The sequence below is a fragment of the Musa acuminata genome, chromosome BXJ2-5 (assembly GCF_036884655.1).
Source record: "Musa acuminata AAA Group cultivar baxijiao chromosome BXJ2-5, Cavendish_Baxijiao_AAA, whole genome shotgun sequence".
In the NCBI taxonomy this organism is placed as follows: Eukaryota; Viridiplantae; Streptophyta; class Magnoliopsida; order Zingiberales; family Musaceae; genus Musa; species Musa acuminata.
Genome location: NC_088342.1, coordinates 43,277,246 through 43,293,610, shown reverse-complemented (window position 1 = coordinate 43,293,610; position 16,365 = coordinate 43,277,246). Strand labels below are relative to the sequence as shown.

Genomic DNA, 16,365 nt, shown 5'->3' with positions numbered 1-16,365 from the left:
ATCTCAACTGAAGGAGATGGTTGCTGTTCTTCTTCACGAACTTGGGCACACGGAACAACAAATGTAAGAATATATATATATATAGTGGGTGCAAAGTCTCCTTCAAACAAAGCACTGCAACGCAGCTTCCATGCATGTACTCCAATAAGAACAAGTATAGGAGAATCATGACTGCTTAGAGAACCATTGTCTTAAGTTTATTGGAGATTGATTTAAAAGCCATTTCCACTGTAGTTCATCACCAAAAAGATTTCATCCTACATCTCGCTGGACGAATCTTGTCCTATGCTGTGCACTCTAAAGAACACATTTCTGCGTTGCAATGAAAACCTTCCTTAGTTCCCTTCTTGATTACGACTTGGAATGTAAACTAACTAGATCATTGATATCTTTGAGTTTTGTATGTCGCTACGATCCAAAAGCTTAATTATTGCATCAATGTAGCACCAAAACATCTGGTTGACAGCTCTTCTTTCTTGCACATTTCCAAGAAACAAATAAGGTGCTTGCTCATTACATGGAAGAGTGTCCAAAGATATATGTGTGTGTGTGGCCATCATTCGTTCTAGATAAGTCACGGGTCAGTCCTGACAAAGGCCAGAGGAAGATGATTGCTAATCACGATCACCTACCAAATCATTGAACTCTTAAGTATTTTCTAATTGCCAAGCTTAATCATGTAAGCTGGATGCATGGAGAGTTCTATGTTCTTGAATTTAGAATGGTATATGGAGTCAACAAAGTCATGGCCAAGTTCCTCCTCGATCAAAACACAAAAACACTTCCATGAAGTACAACAAAAACTAATTGGCAATGTATTATTTTAGGAGAAAAGATAGCAAATAAGAAGAAAAAGGACAGTGCTACTGCACTGTTGCATGATTTCGGGTGGAGAACAAAAGCAACATAAAATTGATATTTGTAAACATCCAAACAAGAAGTTAATCACCTTTTGGCATTACTTCAAAATCTTGCTTTGCTAAAACAAATATATATATATATATATATAATAGTTGAAGATAAATAAAAACATGTTTGGTGACTCCTTGAGATTAGAAAGATATCATCTTGACAAAATCAGAAACTAAATGGAAATAATTCCTTTTCTCTTGGGGTTGAAACAGTTTGATGTTCCATTATTCCTAGCCATTAGGAATGTTTAGCCATTAAGAAACATACTACAGAAAGTATAGATATGGTAGCAATGTTTTCTCCCTTTATGGAGAGGAGAATAAAGAGATGGACTTACATGCTAATGGAACCTATTCTCTTATGAATATTCTGAGAGATGAAGCCCAACCATGTCAGTTTCTTCTATTGCAGGAGCTGCTAACCATGTTCATCTCTTGTTGAGCCTCTCACCCAAATGGTGAAGGAGCTTATCGACGGATCCACACAGGCAGTTTAAGGATATCCCTGTGGGAAGAAAGCCCGTAGTCCTAAGAAGTCTCTTGTCATCCCGTCATTCCCACCACCACCACCTCCTCTTCCTCCTCCTTCATCTTTTCCTTGGCTTCTAACTGTGCCATCCGTAAAGCTGTTCCCTTCCCTTTTTGATCTCATAAATCCTCCAAATGCGTCCTCAAAGGACCCATCAAACCCTGGAGGTGCGGAGAGACGGTTCATCATCATGTCATGGAGGAGAGGAGGAGGTGTCGACACTTGTCCAAAACTTGCTCCTCCTCTTCCACCACCACCACCGTCGATATCCTGCTGTGAGGACAAGCCAATACCAAAGCCAGAAGTAGTGTGCGATGTCATGTGACCGATCTGTGGAGGTCGACTTATTGTTGCACCCATCTGTGCTGCCTTCTGGAGCAATGCAGTGGCTGACATGTGGGGAGAGGAAGCTGAGACTTGGTAGGCCGGAAGAGGAGCGGGTGGAGGAGGGAGAGCCCCCGGGTTTCCAGGAGGGTACTCCTGTTCGAGTCTTGTGGAGTAGATAGAGCAAGGGAAGTCTAAATGGCCGAGAGAAGTAGTCGCCTGGCAGTTTAGCCATGGTGGGATATCCGATCTGATGTTGAAGTGTTTCTGCTGCTCTCTTTTCAGTGACAGCTCCTGTTGTAGCTCATGGCTGCCGCTCATAGCATTATTGCTGACCTCTGGAGTGCGGATCAACGGAGGGAACTGTGTCTGCAGGATAGTTTGATGGAGAGGGAAGGGTTCGAGTGATGCCGCAGGATACGAGAATTGGTGGGGGTGGTGAGTAGCTGCTGTAGGCTTTGCTGTGACGACCCTCGAGCTCTCGTCTCCCAGTGCATCACAGAAGGCTCTATGAGTGACAAAGCTGTCCCTCCTGCATCACAGAAAGCTCTACGTAGTAGCAGTAACCAACAAGAGAAAGCAAACAAGGAAACACAAAAGTACGAAGTTCACAAGCAGCAGTCGTCATTCAGGAAAAAAGCAGCATAAACTCCAAAGAGAAACAAAAGGTTAACCAGAAGTATGATCTCTGGATCCATGGAGATACTCAGCAATCAAGCTCATATCTCACCTTTCTTTCTTCCCACCAACATTTAGTTGCTAAGGCTACCATATATGGTCTCAAGACCTGACGAATAAATGCCTGATGTGCTTCATCCAGTGTCATTCAATGAGGTCTGAGTTCAAAGAGCGGGCTTCCCTAGTGCAGTGCATCAAGCAAATGCGATCGATACCTGGAAAAGAGGGTGCCGCAGTCGCATCTGTACTCTCTGGTGCCGCAGATCTTGGAGTGGGCCTTCCAATCAGACATGACAGCGTATTTCTTGGAACACTTGTTGCATTTCCACTTCTTCTCCCCATGCTTCCTACTGAAGTGCTTCTTGATGCCGGTAAGGTCCCCGAGCGCCCTGGAAGGGTCATGGTGCACGCATGTCACCTCCGGGCAAACGTAGACCTTCTTCCTCACCTCCTTGCTTCTCTGCTTCAGCTTCCATGGCAGGTTGTGACCCCTCCTGTGGAGCTGCAGGTTCTGATCCCTCTGAAAACCTTTGTTGCAGATCTCACACACGAACCGGTTGGTTGTCATCAGGGTCTTGGGGGACAGCGCTATCACCTCAGCATCTGGGTCTTAAGATCCAAAAGTCCAAAAACACCCGAAAAAGAATATAAACAATCACAAAAGAGAACGATATCAAGTGTTTGAATCACTCTGGTCCAATTCTGTAACCTGGATTTCCCGGGAGGTTCCTCTTTCTCTTGACCGGGGTTGGATTCGTCGAGGCCGAGGAGGGTTGCTGGTTGGAAGACGCACTTGCTTCCCCAGAGGGAGAGCTGAGATTGGACATGTTCGCCTCCACAGCTCGGCTTTGCTGAATTATGAGCCCTTTCATCGTGAGAATACTCTCTAGCGGATTCCTATTCTTCGGTTTAGTCCAAGTTTGAGAGGGAAGAACTAGAAAGAAAGGCCAAAAGGGTCGAAGTACAGATTCAATTAAGCAGTTGGCAGAAAGATGGGGGGTGGGGAGGAAGAGCTCAGTTACTCAGACAAGCAGATCTGTCCTCCTCTCATCTAATAAATAGCTCAGAAAAAAGTAGGACATCATTCATCATCGAACAGTTTGACCTACACCTCAGAAAACACCCTTATCTAAATATGAAGAACAAGAGAATTCCAAGGATTGCCTATTCTATCAGTTCCCTACAGATCTTTGCAAGAAAAGCTACTTATCAAGATAATAATCATAGATTTTCTCAACAGATACGCTGAACTACAGCAACACCTCCATGAACACATCAAACTTTGAACTGGAAGACAACAACAGACCAGGAACTTGAGGTGATCCGACGATTCTACCAACCTAAAAACTCGATTTCTAAGATCAAAACTAAAGGTATAAAAGGAGAGATTATGGTTACTAAGATCAAAAGTACAGAAAAGGAAGAAGAGACGGAGCAGCAAATTAGAGAGGAGGAGGTTCTGTCTAAATGGATGAGGGCAGGAAGAAAAAGGTGGAATCTTCCACCCATTGCATACCCAAAGCCTACAGCCGACTCTGACGTAGCACCGTCTGTCGTTTCCTTTGTTCCCTGCGCATATCTAGAAATTCTTCCGAGTTTTACCTTCTTACACCAGTAAATATCATTGTCAGCTTCATGGAACCACAAGAAGAACAGTACCATCTTACACAGTGGAGATTTCATGTAGTTTCTTCATTTAATCGCATGCAATCATGCAATGTCTATCCGCGGAGGTCCACACATACTAATCAACACAAAACCACGGATTCTCTTGGATCAGCTTAACATGCAACTTGGTTTTATATTTGTAGTAGTAGCAGTAGCTTTAGGGTGGCCATTAGAAATATAGAATAATACAAATTGCAGACCTAAAGGGAGGGGAAGAGTTAGAAAGGAATAAGGCATAATCAGATGACTGAGGTCTGTTGATTGACTCAGGAATGCCTCAGTTTTTGGCATTAAGATAATCTAATAAATCACTTTTGCCATATTAATATTCTTCATTTTTCTTTTAGAAGTTCATCTTAGGTTATGTTGATAGAGACTTCTGAGAATTGTGTCCCTCCCAACAAAGATTTCTTGACAAAAACTAAACAAACAATTTGAATGTTAGGTTTGATCTTAGAATTGACCCACCCCTTGTTTTGCTTCATGCTGAGTTTGCAATGAACTGTGGTCAATATCTTACTTTTGATTGGGCTCTACAATGTCGGGTCAATATTTACATTTACCAAGAAAAAGTGGCACGAATTGTATGTTTCGAGTTCATCCTCGTTCGGATGTTTGATGGCATACATGTCTCATCTCCCGATCAGTGAGCGGAAGTTCCTCGATCATCTTTGTCTGTAGATGAAACATAATGGTTTGATCATGATCCTCCTGTACATGGTTCGAATAGCTTCATTATTAGCTCTAATTATTCTCGTTGTCGTCATGAGTTCAGATTGGGATTTTGCTGTGCGAAAACTTGCATGCATCTTGCCAAAGGAAGATACAGCGCTCGCAGACAGCAATGGAACAGAAATCTCGTGGGGTGTTTCAGAACACCATTCGTGACGATGTTCCCTCGAGTACTTACTGTGAGCCTTCCACTGTCATTTTGTTCTAGCTAAAAACATGCTCCACTGCAGCTCAGCTTTTGAGACCTCAGGCAGCAGTCTCCATATGGTCTCGTTTGGCTTCGTCCAGGCGATACAGGAAGCTAATTAAATGCGAGTACTGCAGATTTGGAAGTGAACCATAGTTGGAATCCAAAGATTGGTGTACATATATTGTGTTCCCAAAAAATGCCTATAGAAAGAACCTATGCAAGAGCATTGCTTTCGACGTGGGTACTGCTGCCCGGAACATAATAGTACAAGGTAAAAAAGAATTGTTTTGGAACGTGAATGCTTGTCGTCTACGATGGTGATCAGACCTGGTTGTCATTTTTGCATGCAGAAAGGTGATGGAGGAGGTGGAGATACAGCTAACCCTGGGACCTGCCCTGCTCATTTCTTTTAGGAAATCATCATGGTCTTCTGAGTTACCCTTGGCTGAGGCTACGAGGTACGTACTTGAGGTCACATGCATGCAAGTAGCACCTCAATAATAATCTAATGGCCTTGCAATTTCCATTTGTTTTAGATGACATGCGAGCTTATTAATGCCTTTGTCACATCCACTCTTATTTTTTGTTTTCATGTAAAAGACTAATAATAATAATAATCATAAAAAAAGAGTTTGGGATTAATACCTCTATTCCTTCCTTTGAGTCTATTTGCTGGTGTCTTCGATCCACCATTTCTGCATTTGCAGCTGAGAATTCAGGGCTTGTGGCCGAATCTTCAACCTCCATTCATTTCAGTGGAAGTTGTATGTTCATCAGATTGGATCTCCTATTGCAATTTCGTGGCTTCAGTTTTACTCACATAGTTATGATTTGGATCGAATTAGTAAGAAAATTAGATCCAGTTTTATGTTTCATCTGTGCGCATCACGGCCATGGCCGGCATCTGGCCGATGTTGCTGTGGAACATGGCCTCCGACACGTTCCTCAACTTGCTCGGCGTCGGCAGCGCGAACAGGTCCGGAAGCGCCCCGCCGAACAGCTCCTCCCGTCGCTCGCCTCCCGGGCTGCTCGGGGACAGATCCCCGAAGTCCACCGTCCGGATTTGGAGCCCATCGTTGCTGCGCCAACTGCTCGACCTAAAGCCCAATAATATATATAAATATATAGATATATAATTTGCTTGAATCAATTAATATTAGATATTTTTGATATCATAAACCTAATATTTAACAGTATAATTAAGTATATGAATTATTATTTTTTTTGTGTGATATTATTAGCTTACTAATGTATTCATGCTTATCAACACAAAAGTGTAAAGACAAAAGTTAAGGTACCTAACATAATATCAAAACAATCAATTTAATTACTTAATGAGACTATTAAAAGTTTTAGGGATGCAATTGTGGCTGTGTAATACATAAAAGAACTCGATGATGCTGGCATGATATATGACACATGAGAAATTAGGTCCAACTTGGCAAAGCAAGAAAGATGAGGTGAAAGAGAAGCTTTTGTAATGGATGTCAACCAGTTTACGGCATCTGCTCCCATGTCCAAATGCTCGCCCTGCAGGATGACATTACAACACCTGCATGCTTCCAAATGCCTTGTGCTCCACCTTATAATAAAAGGGATAAGAAATGCTATCTTATTTGACTTGCAAGTCTTCAACTTTGTTCTCCATAGTTAATTAATTGTTGCTTGTTCTTCCAGAACTGCTAAGTTGTCATGAAAAGTTGCTCCATTATGCTTGCTTTACAATGATCACTTTTATTATTTCTGTTTGCTTTGTGAGCTTTCTTGATCCATTATCCCACCCTTTAAGAAGAATGTAATTTTGTTTGTGTCTCTATTTGTATTTTGTGAATGCAGCTGAATTTGATGCCACTTTCAGCTCCTTGTTATTGTATCTATGTATTCTTCAGGTAGGAAAAATCTAACTCTAGTTAGTTCATATGGGCGGTACGTACCGGTCCGACAGATTGTCGGTACACAGATCGTCTATTACCGATCTGAGTGCACTGTAACACTGTAATAGTATTACAGTACTCGGCACACGTGAGTGTACCGCTCGGTACACTTGGGTGTACCGCTCGGTATATCGTATCGTATCGGTACCGAGCCCAGATCGAAATACCGGTACGATACGGTATCGCGGATGAATATATATATATATATATATATATATATATATATATATATATATATATATATATATATATATATATATATATATATATATATATATATATTCTTCTTTTCCCCATTATAGTCTGTTTGTTGCAGATGACAGGCACTGCTCAGATGGTAGATAATTGCATGGTTCACAACAGCAAAATAAAGTATTGCTCTGTGTTGGTGGAATTGATTTGACACTCATGTTGATGCAAAAGCCTCATGTGATTGCCCATTTGATACATCATGAGACAAACTATCATGGAATGTAAACCTAGAAAATTTTGACTACCCCATGAGCATAGTGCTGTCGAAGTGGTGCATCACTTTGAACATCTTAGTGCATCACATTGAGAATGGAGATGAAGGCAGCAGCTTGTCTCTTTTGCCAAACCAACTGCAAGTAGCAATTGTGTCGACATGATCCACTTTGTAGTCGTCCTTAGCGAATCGATCACTGGATTGGCCCTTTGAGTGGCCAGTCGTCCATTAGGAAATGGTGTCACTGGTTCCACTCTTGTACCTGCATGATCTCAGCAAAATGAGCAGTTTTGGTACAGGCACGAGTTGCTTTTCGTTTCTCTCCATCCCATCTTTCAGTAAAGAGAACAGTGAAAAGATGATTGTGTGAGATCGATCGATCGAAGTGATTGCTCTAGTGGTCCTTCTTGTCCATAACAATGTCGAACATTGTATCCTTGGCGCACAAGAACTACTCGAGTGTTGTGTTGCTTATGCTTTCAGGATGATTGAGGAACAGTAAAAAAAGAATATCAAAAGCAATGATGCTTTAAGCAGCAAACAAAAGAATTGTTAGGTCGAACACCGTTCCATTGTTCAAGTCCTTCTTCTAATACCAATCGAGTTAATAATATAAAAATGATAAAAAGGAATCTCTTTCATCCACATGAAGGACGCAAATCCAAGTGTTTGCCATTGGAGATGAAGATAACCCTGCTTTGCTCTAGTGGATTGCTGATGAGGCCGAGTATACAGCACAGGAAAAGGTCTGTGGATAAGTCCATCCATCGTGCCAACATCTTCTGGGAGGATTCCCTGTTCTTGATTCCAAACCTCTTGGCCCAAATCCTTTTCGGGTAGACAAAGATGCGCATATCATTGCCCTAAACAATGCTGTGGTGGGCAATCTCCGATGGAGATGCATCTCGAAACAGGAAAGTGGCTCAGTGACACGATTCAGCAACATCACAAGTCATGCCATTGTCTTTATAAGCACAACTTATCTGAATCTCTACCCTCATAATACAAGTACAAGGTGGAAAGCATGGCTTTGGAGAAGAACTCAAGAGGCCTCAGCAAGTCATGTATTCTCATCATAGGTAGCATCGTCTCTTCGAGCTAGCATTGATGTTGTGTGGGAACCATGACTTCTGATGCAGATATGAAATGGATGCAGTGGTGGCGAGTGTGGAGAGGTTTGCGTACAAAGGTGTGGCCTCCAACCTGCTGAGCTACCTCACTGGCCATGTGAAGATGAGCACCTCCTCAGCTGCCAAGAGCGTCAGCACTTGGATTGGAGTCACTTCGATGCTCCCTCTCGTGAGCGCCATCCTCGCTGATTCCTACTGGGATCGCTACTCCACCATCATGGCCTCTTCCTTGCTCTACGTCATCGTAAGTCCATCATCGTGCTTGTGGATTTTTGTTCTTGATGATGCTGATCTCCTCCTACGTCGTAGGGACTAGTGGGATTGACCTCATGGGCGCTGCTATGCGCATGGATGCCGACCTCTTCCTTGTTCCTTCCCCTCTACTTGATCTCCATAGGACAAGGAGGATACAACCCGTCGTTGCAGGCATTCGGAGCAGATCAGCTGGAGGTAGACGACGACCATCTGCCATGCAGCGAGGAGGAAGGGAAGAGCGACAAGAAGAGCTTGTTCTTCCAGTGGTGGTATTTCGGCATCTGCAGCGGCAGCCTGCTGGGGAACTCCGTCATGTCCTACATCCAGGACACCTTCGGCTGGGGACTGGGCTTCGCCATCCCCACCGCCGCCATGGCCATCTCCGTGGCTTGCTTCCTCTGCGGCTCTCGGTTCTACGTCAACAAGCAGCTCAAGATCCCCAACAGCCCCATCCAAAGCATCATCCAAGCGGTGAAGCTCGCCGTGACGAGAGGCGCCAAATCCAAAACCCTCAGCCTGCCTCCCGGAGACGATGCTGTGGAGCTCGAGTAAGCTGCAAGAGTCAACTGCGCCATGACTGCTGCGTCGGCGGCCTTTCAACGAATGACTCGTTTGCTTGTCTCCGACTGCAGGCTGCAGGAGAAGCCTCTCAGAGAAGACTCGGATCGCTGCGACGACATGGCTGGCGAAGCACCCGGCGTGGCCAAGACTATACTGAGGCTCCTCCCCATATGGACGATGCTGCTTATGTTCGCAGTCATCTTCCAACAGCCGGTGACCTTCTTCACCAAGCAGGGCATGATGATGCGACGCAGCATCGGGAGAAGCTTCGTGATCCCTCCCGCCATGCTCCAGAGCGCCATTACCATCTCTATCATACTGATCATGCCGCTGTACGACAAGCTCATCATCCCCTTCCTGCGCCTCCTTACTCGGCGGGAGAAGGGGATCGACGTGCTCCAAAGGATCGGGATCGGGATGTGCGTCTCCATCGTCGCCATGGTCGTGGCGGCAGTGGTCGAATCCAAGAGAAGAACACACGAATCACTGCGAGTGGACTCACAGCGCCTGACCATCTTCTGGCTGCTACCTCAGTACGTTCTCCTGGGGATCTCCGATGTGTTTACGGTGGTCGGCATGCAGGAGTTCTTCTACATGCAGGTGCCTACCACCATGCGAACCATCGGAATAGGTCTGTACCTCAGCGTCTTCGGCGTGGGCAGCTTCCTCAGTGCCCTGTTAATATCAGTCCTGGAGCTGACGAGCAACACAAGGGGGAAGAGCCATGGCTGGTTCTCTGATGATGCGAGGGAGGCAAGGCTGGACAAGTACTACTGGATCTTGGCATTGTTGAGCTCCATTAGCTTTCTCATATTTGCATACTTGTGCAGATACTACAGTCATTGATCAGAATGCTTCCGAAAGCTGACCCAGAAGAGTATTAGCTCCTCAGTCAAAAGGATCTGATCTTTGTGAATTTGATGCATGCAGGTTTAGCATTTTGGATCTGACACCTTTTCTTTGTACATTTGGTGTAAGGGTTGTTGGCTGCGTGTAGAATTTAAAGGAGAAAGGAGAGAAGATAGTAGAAATGAGGAGTACATTCAATCTGATAGGATCTTGAATTCGTCCAAGAACACTTGTTTTTAGTAGTAAAAAAAATAAATATAAGTTTCTTAAATAAAAAATTACTATGGCCTAACAACCTAACTCATCAAATCTCCTCATCCTCATTCATTTATAAAATTAATGCCCATCTATTTGGATAAAAACAACCTATGTTTATCATTTGCTCAAAATTTTCTAAAATAGATGAGTTGTTTTGAATTATATTTTATCACATCCTCGAGAGAGTTGTAACATGAAGTTAACTTACGAAAAAATAATTTTTTCTTCGCTAAAACTTTTGAAAAGATATCGATGAGCTGATCTAGTAGTCCATTTGAATTTCTACTCAGTCCACCAGTTTATGAATGAAATGATATGAAACTTCGATATATTTGGTCCACCACTTTTATTCACGAACTAAAAGTGAGATAATTGTCCTTCTATCTTTAAATTTTTATAACAATAAAAATTATATCAAATTTTAGAGATAAACTTTATAAATTTATTATTATTATTATTTGATTTTTTTAGATTTTTATCATAAGTCCTCGTTTGGTTCATAACAGAAGAGACTCTTAAAAAAAAATAGATTCAAAATTTTTCATCATAGGAGTTTTGAATTCACGATGAGGAATATGAAGTCTTAAAGTTTTTACCTTCACTGTACCTCCCAACACACTGTTTAATATTTTCTAAATTTATATTGATGTTAATATTAAGAGAAAATAGGGACTCATTTATTATTTGTTGTAGCATGTAAAGGGCTCTTTATCTTTCTACGTGTTCTCATTTTGATCATTAGTGATATTGGGAACCTATATATCATACTCAATAAAAATTATTTTCTATCAAATTTTATAATCATTATAAAATAAATATAGCTCTCATTTTAGTAGTCCAAAACTAATAATTTTTATTTTTGAAGATAGGAAGTTAGATTAGAAACACTTATTCGAATGTCTATCATCTTCTCTCTCTTTTTTCTTTTCATCTTCTAGATCTAGTAATCTTTCTTCTATTTTTTTCATCTTCTCATCCTCATCTATTTGGATAAAACAACTCGTATTCATAATCTACCCAACTCTTCTACTTCTATCCATTTTAAATTATTTAAAAAAGGATGAATAGTTTCGAAATAAATGAATTGTTTTGAATTATATTTTATCAAGGGGGTATTATTATTGTCTTGTGTTAGAATTTTCTTGCAATCATCGCCAATCAATAATATTAATATATTTATAATATTTGTGATGTTTCTTCGGCAAATTCTATAAAAATAATTCAAAGTTTTCATTATTTTTTCATAGTGTTCTTTTTGTTTTATTCTCATGTTACACTGTTTCATAGTCATCTTTATCATTTTTCTCTGACCTTCACCTTACCATAATCGCCTTCATCTTGGTGTTCGTTGCTTTCATCTCATCATGATCATCTTTGCTCTGCAACAACTGCATCTTATGATTGTCACCTCAATCGCATCCTCGTCGAGTCTACTAAAATCCTTAAGCAACCTCATTATCATCATGAGATCATGACGCCCTCGCACCCTCCTCCAAAGGCAACTACGAGCTCACCCTCCCTCTTCCCATTTCTTCTCAATTATTTTTAAAAATTCTTTTTCATTCCTCATCGTCCACAATCTCTTCCTTTCCTATTCTAACAAAACTATCAACATAGTTATCACGAACATTGATGACCTTTCATTGCCTTCCATCTCAAGTCAAGGTGGCTTTATAACAAAAACTGAGGAGAACGATAATCATAAAATAAGAATGTTTATAACGAGGGTCTTCCAAAAGGGCGAAAACAAGCTGAGATGAGTAACGATAAAAGGAATAGTCGATGTATACTTTAAATGGGTAGGGCTAGGGCCTCGCACGAAGAGGGTCTGGATGGAGATGTCGTGAGGAATAATTTTATTTTTATAAAATAAAATATATTTTATGAGAATAAAAAAAGAAATGTGGGAAAATGATTGCTTTTTTTTTTTTTTGTTCACACGATGAAAAGATGAAAATGCCGTCATTCAGATTATTTTGGTGTCAGATTCATCTGTCAGAAAAAGATGAAAATCCAGATTATTTTTTTCATACTATGAAAAGATGAAGGCATGACTTGCATCAAATCTGTGAGGTTGACATGTGTTGACTCTGAGGCATCATTCATCTGACACAAATTTGGAGTGCTATTGTCGCATTAGCAGTCATCGTTGACCGCAATTGACCCTTCTCAGTGTCCAGATTTTTACATTTGTTCCTTTACATTTTTAGAAATAGCATATTTTGTACCTTCAAATTATATATATATATATATAGTAATTATAAAAACATTTAGATAATATATATCCTTTAAATATATTAATCTGTCTAGGAATAAAAAATAAAAAAATGTCATGTTCGATATGATAAAGAACATAAAAAAGGAAATAGGCATAAAATACATGAATAATGATAATAATAAGATATAAGTGTGCATCTCTCATTGCTGTAGTTAATTGCACAACTCCGCCCATCGCTAGATCTCTAAGCTCGTCTCGGTCCGCCTGCCGCCATGACCGGCTATCACCACCACCGCCTTTCCGCCCCCTCGCCGATCCCCATCCCCGCTCGCGTCTACCCTCCATCATCCTCCTCGCCCTTTCCCTCCACCCCCTCCTCTGCCTCCACCCCGTCCAAGCGTCGCCGCCCCCAATACCACTCCTATTCCTCTTCCTCCTCCGCCGCCGCCACCTCCCTCCTCATCCTCCTCTCCCTCCGCTCCCTCTACTCTCTCCTCCCCTTCGTCCGCTCCTCCCCCGCCTCCACCTCCCTCTTCCCCTTCTCCTTCCTCGTCTCCCTCCTCTCCTTCGCCCTCTCTCTCCTCGTTCCCCCTTTCCCTGAATCCCTCAAATCCCTCCTACGCCTCCCCTCCTCTCCCTTCCCCCTCCGCTCCCTCGCCGCCAAGTCCTCCCTCCTCACCCTCACCCTCCTTCTCCGCTTCCACTCCCTCCGCTACTGCCCCGCCGGAGCCGCCATCCTCGCTGACTTCGCCGGCGCCCTCCTCGCCAAGTCCCTCTCCGATCACCGCCCTCGCGCCCCCGCCTCCCGCCGGAGGATCTTCGGCCTCGCCGCCCTCGCCACGGCTGTCGCCCTCCTGTCGTACAGCTGGGACCGGATCGGGTGCTTCCCGATCTCCTCATCCCCTCCTTCGATCGAGGGCTGCGCCAGGATCGCCCCCATGCTGCTCCCACTCCTCTCGGGGTTTCTAGGGTTTTACGAGCGGGCCTCCTCGAATTGGGGCTCATTGAAGCAGCTGGGCCGCAGACGGGTGCGTCTGCTCTCCCTCGGATTCACCACTGCCATGCTGTTCGTTCCGGCATGCATCAGTTTTCTCTTTGTGGACAGCGGTGATGGCAGTGCCGAATCGATTGGTGCGCTTGGCTGGCCGCTGATCAATACGGTCGTCTTTGGCGTCGTTCTGGGTGAAAATTATGGTGATGACAAGCTACTTTTCAGCGCAAAGGACTTCCGTCGGGATTTCTTGTTGACCTTCTTCTGCACGCTTGTTTTGGAGCTCTTTTACTTCCCCAGGCTCTCCCTTCCTGGGTTTCTGTTCTGTGGCTTCTTGTTGTGGATTGGAGTTAGGGAATTGGGCTCGTCCTCCCTGAGTTATGTCGAACTCGGTAGTTCTGATCATTCAGAGTCCTTGTCTTCTATGATCACGAAACCCATTCGCCACATTTTGAGCGAGAGGAAGTCCCGCAAGATTGCTCTTTTCCTTCTGATCAACACCGGCTACATGGTGGTGGAGTTTGTGGCGGGTTTCATGAGCAACAGCCTTGGTTTGATATCTGATGCTTGTCATATGCTGTTTGATTGTGCTGCATTGGCAATCGGGTTGTATGCTTCTTACATCTCTAGGCTGCCTGCCAACAGTCAGTTCAACTATGGCCGTGGTAGGTTTGAGGTGCTTTCTGGATACGTGAATGCTGTGTTCCTGGTTCTTGTTGGTGCACTGATTGTACTTGAGTCATTGGAGAGGATTCTTGAGCCGCAAGAGATCTCGACAAGTAGCTTATTAGCTGTTTCGATTGGGGGTCTTCTTGTGAATGTGGTGGGCTTGATCTTTTTCCACGAGGAGCATCATCATGCACATGGTGGAAGTGGTACTTGTTCGCATTCCCACTCACATGCCCATTCACATGATCATCATCATCACCACCACCATCACCATGATCACCATGGGCATAAACATGTAAATGAGAGCGTTGGCCATGATTCTGATGTTCAACATGCTGTTGTGGTTTCTCATGAATCCACCGGAGGACATTCTCACAGTGGCCATGATCATCATGTTTGTAACCATGATGGCCATCATCACCAAAATGAACATAGCAAGAATGAGTCATTTAAGTGTCATGGTCATGGACATGATGACCACCACAGTCATGGTCATAGACATGATGACCACCACAGTCATGGTCATGGACATGATGACCACATTCATGGTCATGAACATGAACACCAAGTTCATACTGATCAAGATCATAGGACACTGGGACATGGACATCAAAGAGCTGATGTATTTGACAGAAGTTCTCATACTGAAGGTCACAGTCATGGCGATAAGGAAAGCCATAGTAGCAAAGAGCTTCCGAGCTTGTCTCACTCCTCAGCAAACATTCATAACTACTATTTACAGTCAGGGGAATCATCTGATAAGGAAAAGTCACTTAGTGATTCACACAAGCATCAGCACATTGATCACAATATGGAAGGCATTTTCTTACATGTTCTGGCTGACACAATGGGGAGTGTTGGGGTCGTGATCTCAACCCTACTAATAAAGTACAAAGGATGGACTGTGGCAGACCCAGCATGCTCTATATTTATTTCAGTTATGATAGTTTCTTCTGTGCTTCCATTGTTGCGGAACTCTGCTGAAATTTTGCTACAAAGAGTTCCTAGAGCTCGTGAACATGATTTGAGGTTAGCCGTGGATAAAATTGTGAGGATTAAGGGTGTCCAGGGCATTCAAAACATGCATGTATGGAACTTCACAAACACGGACGTTATTGGAACGATGCATCTTCATGTTTTGGCAGAAACTGATAAGATTTCTGCTGCAAATAGTTCTTCAAAACTTCTGCATGAAGCTGGGATTAGGGATTTGACTATTCAGGTGGAATGTGTAAAAGGTTAGCAACAGGAAAATTTTGGATACATTCCTTCATACTACCACAAGCCCTGGAATTGGTCATTTTAGATGCTTGCAATCATTAGTCAAGTGCAAGCTGCTTGTGAAACATCTTTGGAACAACAGAGTAGATTTCCACTGATTCTGATAATTTAATGTGTAAAAACTTTGCGATCAAACTTTTGCTGTTGCTCTCTGTTTTCCGGCCTGGGCAGATATGAATCTGAAAACTTCTTACTTACAGAAGCACAGTAGATTGTTTTACTTTAAGCAACATAAATTTTGCTGTACACACTGCTAAGTCAACCAAAACATGAATACCTTATTGGTTGTCATGATGATCTCTCCTGATTAGCTATAGTGTAGCATCCATGGTGGTACTTTCTTTACTGCATTTAACTACTGTAAGTGGTCTACTTTTTTACAATCATCATTTACAAACTACTTTGTACGCTATTTCTTTTTATGATTACCATATATATGTTGGAAGATTTTTTGCTGATTATGTTTGTTGATACTTTGTATTTAGCTTATATGAGGTTGTAGGGATTAATTGTGTGCTGGATTCTCAAGATGCTTAGCAGTATCTTTTGGTTTTCTGATGGTCCTTGCTCTTGGAAACTCATTAATTATCTTCTAACTATGGATTGGAAAAAGGATGGTGCGGTGCACACAACTCCCACTGATGCAGGATGTAGTGAGGGTCAATGTGTGCAATCTTGTACATTGTGAATGATAATATAATTTCCATGTGTAGAATCCTGG

At 42.8% G+C, this 16,365-nt stretch overlaps 3 protein-coding genes across 3 annotated transcripts; 2 read left to right on the top strand and 1 right to left on the bottom strand.

Moving 5' to 3' along the window:
- Positions 1-1,135: 1,135 nt before the first annotated feature.
- Positions 1,136-3,450, bottom strand: LOC135612873 (protein indeterminate-domain 7-like). The gene is made up of 3 exons (XM_065109647.1): positions 3,152-3,450; positions 2,658-3,051; positions 1,136-2,296 (listed from the first exon to the last, which is right to left on the bottom strand). The coding sequence occupies exons 1-3, from the start codon at positions 3,312-3,314 to the stop codon at positions 1,405-1,407; spliced, it is 1,449 nt and encodes a 482-aa protein (XP_064965719.1). The 5' UTR covers positions 3,315-3,450; the 3' UTR covers positions 1,136-1,404.
- Positions 3,451-8,386: 4,936 nt separating this feature from the next.
- LOC135611838 (protein NRT1/ PTR FAMILY 5.8-like) lies at positions 8,387-10,427 on the top strand. The gene is made up of 4 exons (XM_065107485.1): positions 8,387-8,511; positions 8,589-8,806; positions 8,872-9,365; positions 9,450-10,427. Exons 1-4 carry the CDS (start codon positions 8,457-8,459, stop codon positions 10,222-10,224), a joined length of 1,542 nt encoding a protein of 513 aa, XP_064963557.1. The 5' UTR covers positions 8,387-8,456; the 3' UTR covers positions 10,225-10,427.
- A 2,500-nt stretch (positions 10,428-12,927) lies between these two features.
- LOC135612872 (uncharacterized) lies at positions 12,928-15,846 on the top strand. Its single transcript, XM_065109645.1, has one exon. The coding sequence runs from the start codon at positions 12,976-12,978 to the stop codon at positions 15,604-15,606; it is 2,631 nt and encodes an 876-aa protein (XP_064965717.1). The 5' UTR covers positions 12,928-12,975; the 3' UTR covers positions 15,607-15,846.
- Positions 15,847-16,365: the final 519 nt, after the last annotated feature.

Excerpts from the sequence above, each read along its gene's own strand:
- LOC135612873 (XM_065109647.1), bottom strand. The coding sequence starts at position 3,314 with ATGAAAGGGCTCATAATTCAGCAAAGCCGAGCTGTGGAGGCGAACATG. Across the intron at positions 3,052-3,151 it reads GAACCTCCCGGGAAATCCAG|ACCCAGATGCTGAGGTGATA; the intron begins GTTACAGAATTG and ends TTGGATCTTAAG. Across the intron at positions 2,297-2,657 it reads TGCGGCACCCTCTTTTCCAG|GAGGGACAGCTTTGTCACTC; the intron begins GTATCGATCGCA and ends TCTGTGATGCAG.
- LOC135611838 (XM_065107485.1), top strand. The coding sequence starts at position 8,457 with ATGGCTTTGGAGAAGAACTCAAGAGGCCTCAGCAAGTCATGTATTCTC. Across the intron at positions 8,512-8,588 it reads GTCATGTATTCTCATCATAG|TGGTGGCGAGTGTGGAGAGG; the intron begins GTAGCATCGTCT and ends AAATGGATGCAG. Across the intron at positions 8,807-8,871 it reads CTTCCTTGCTCTACGTCATC|GGACTAGTGGGATTGACCTC; the intron begins GTAAGTCCATCA and ends CCTACGTCGTAG.
- LOC135612872 (XM_065109645.1), top strand. The coding sequence starts at position 12,976 with ATGACCGGCTATCACCACCACCGCCTTTCCGCCCCCTCGCCGATCCCC.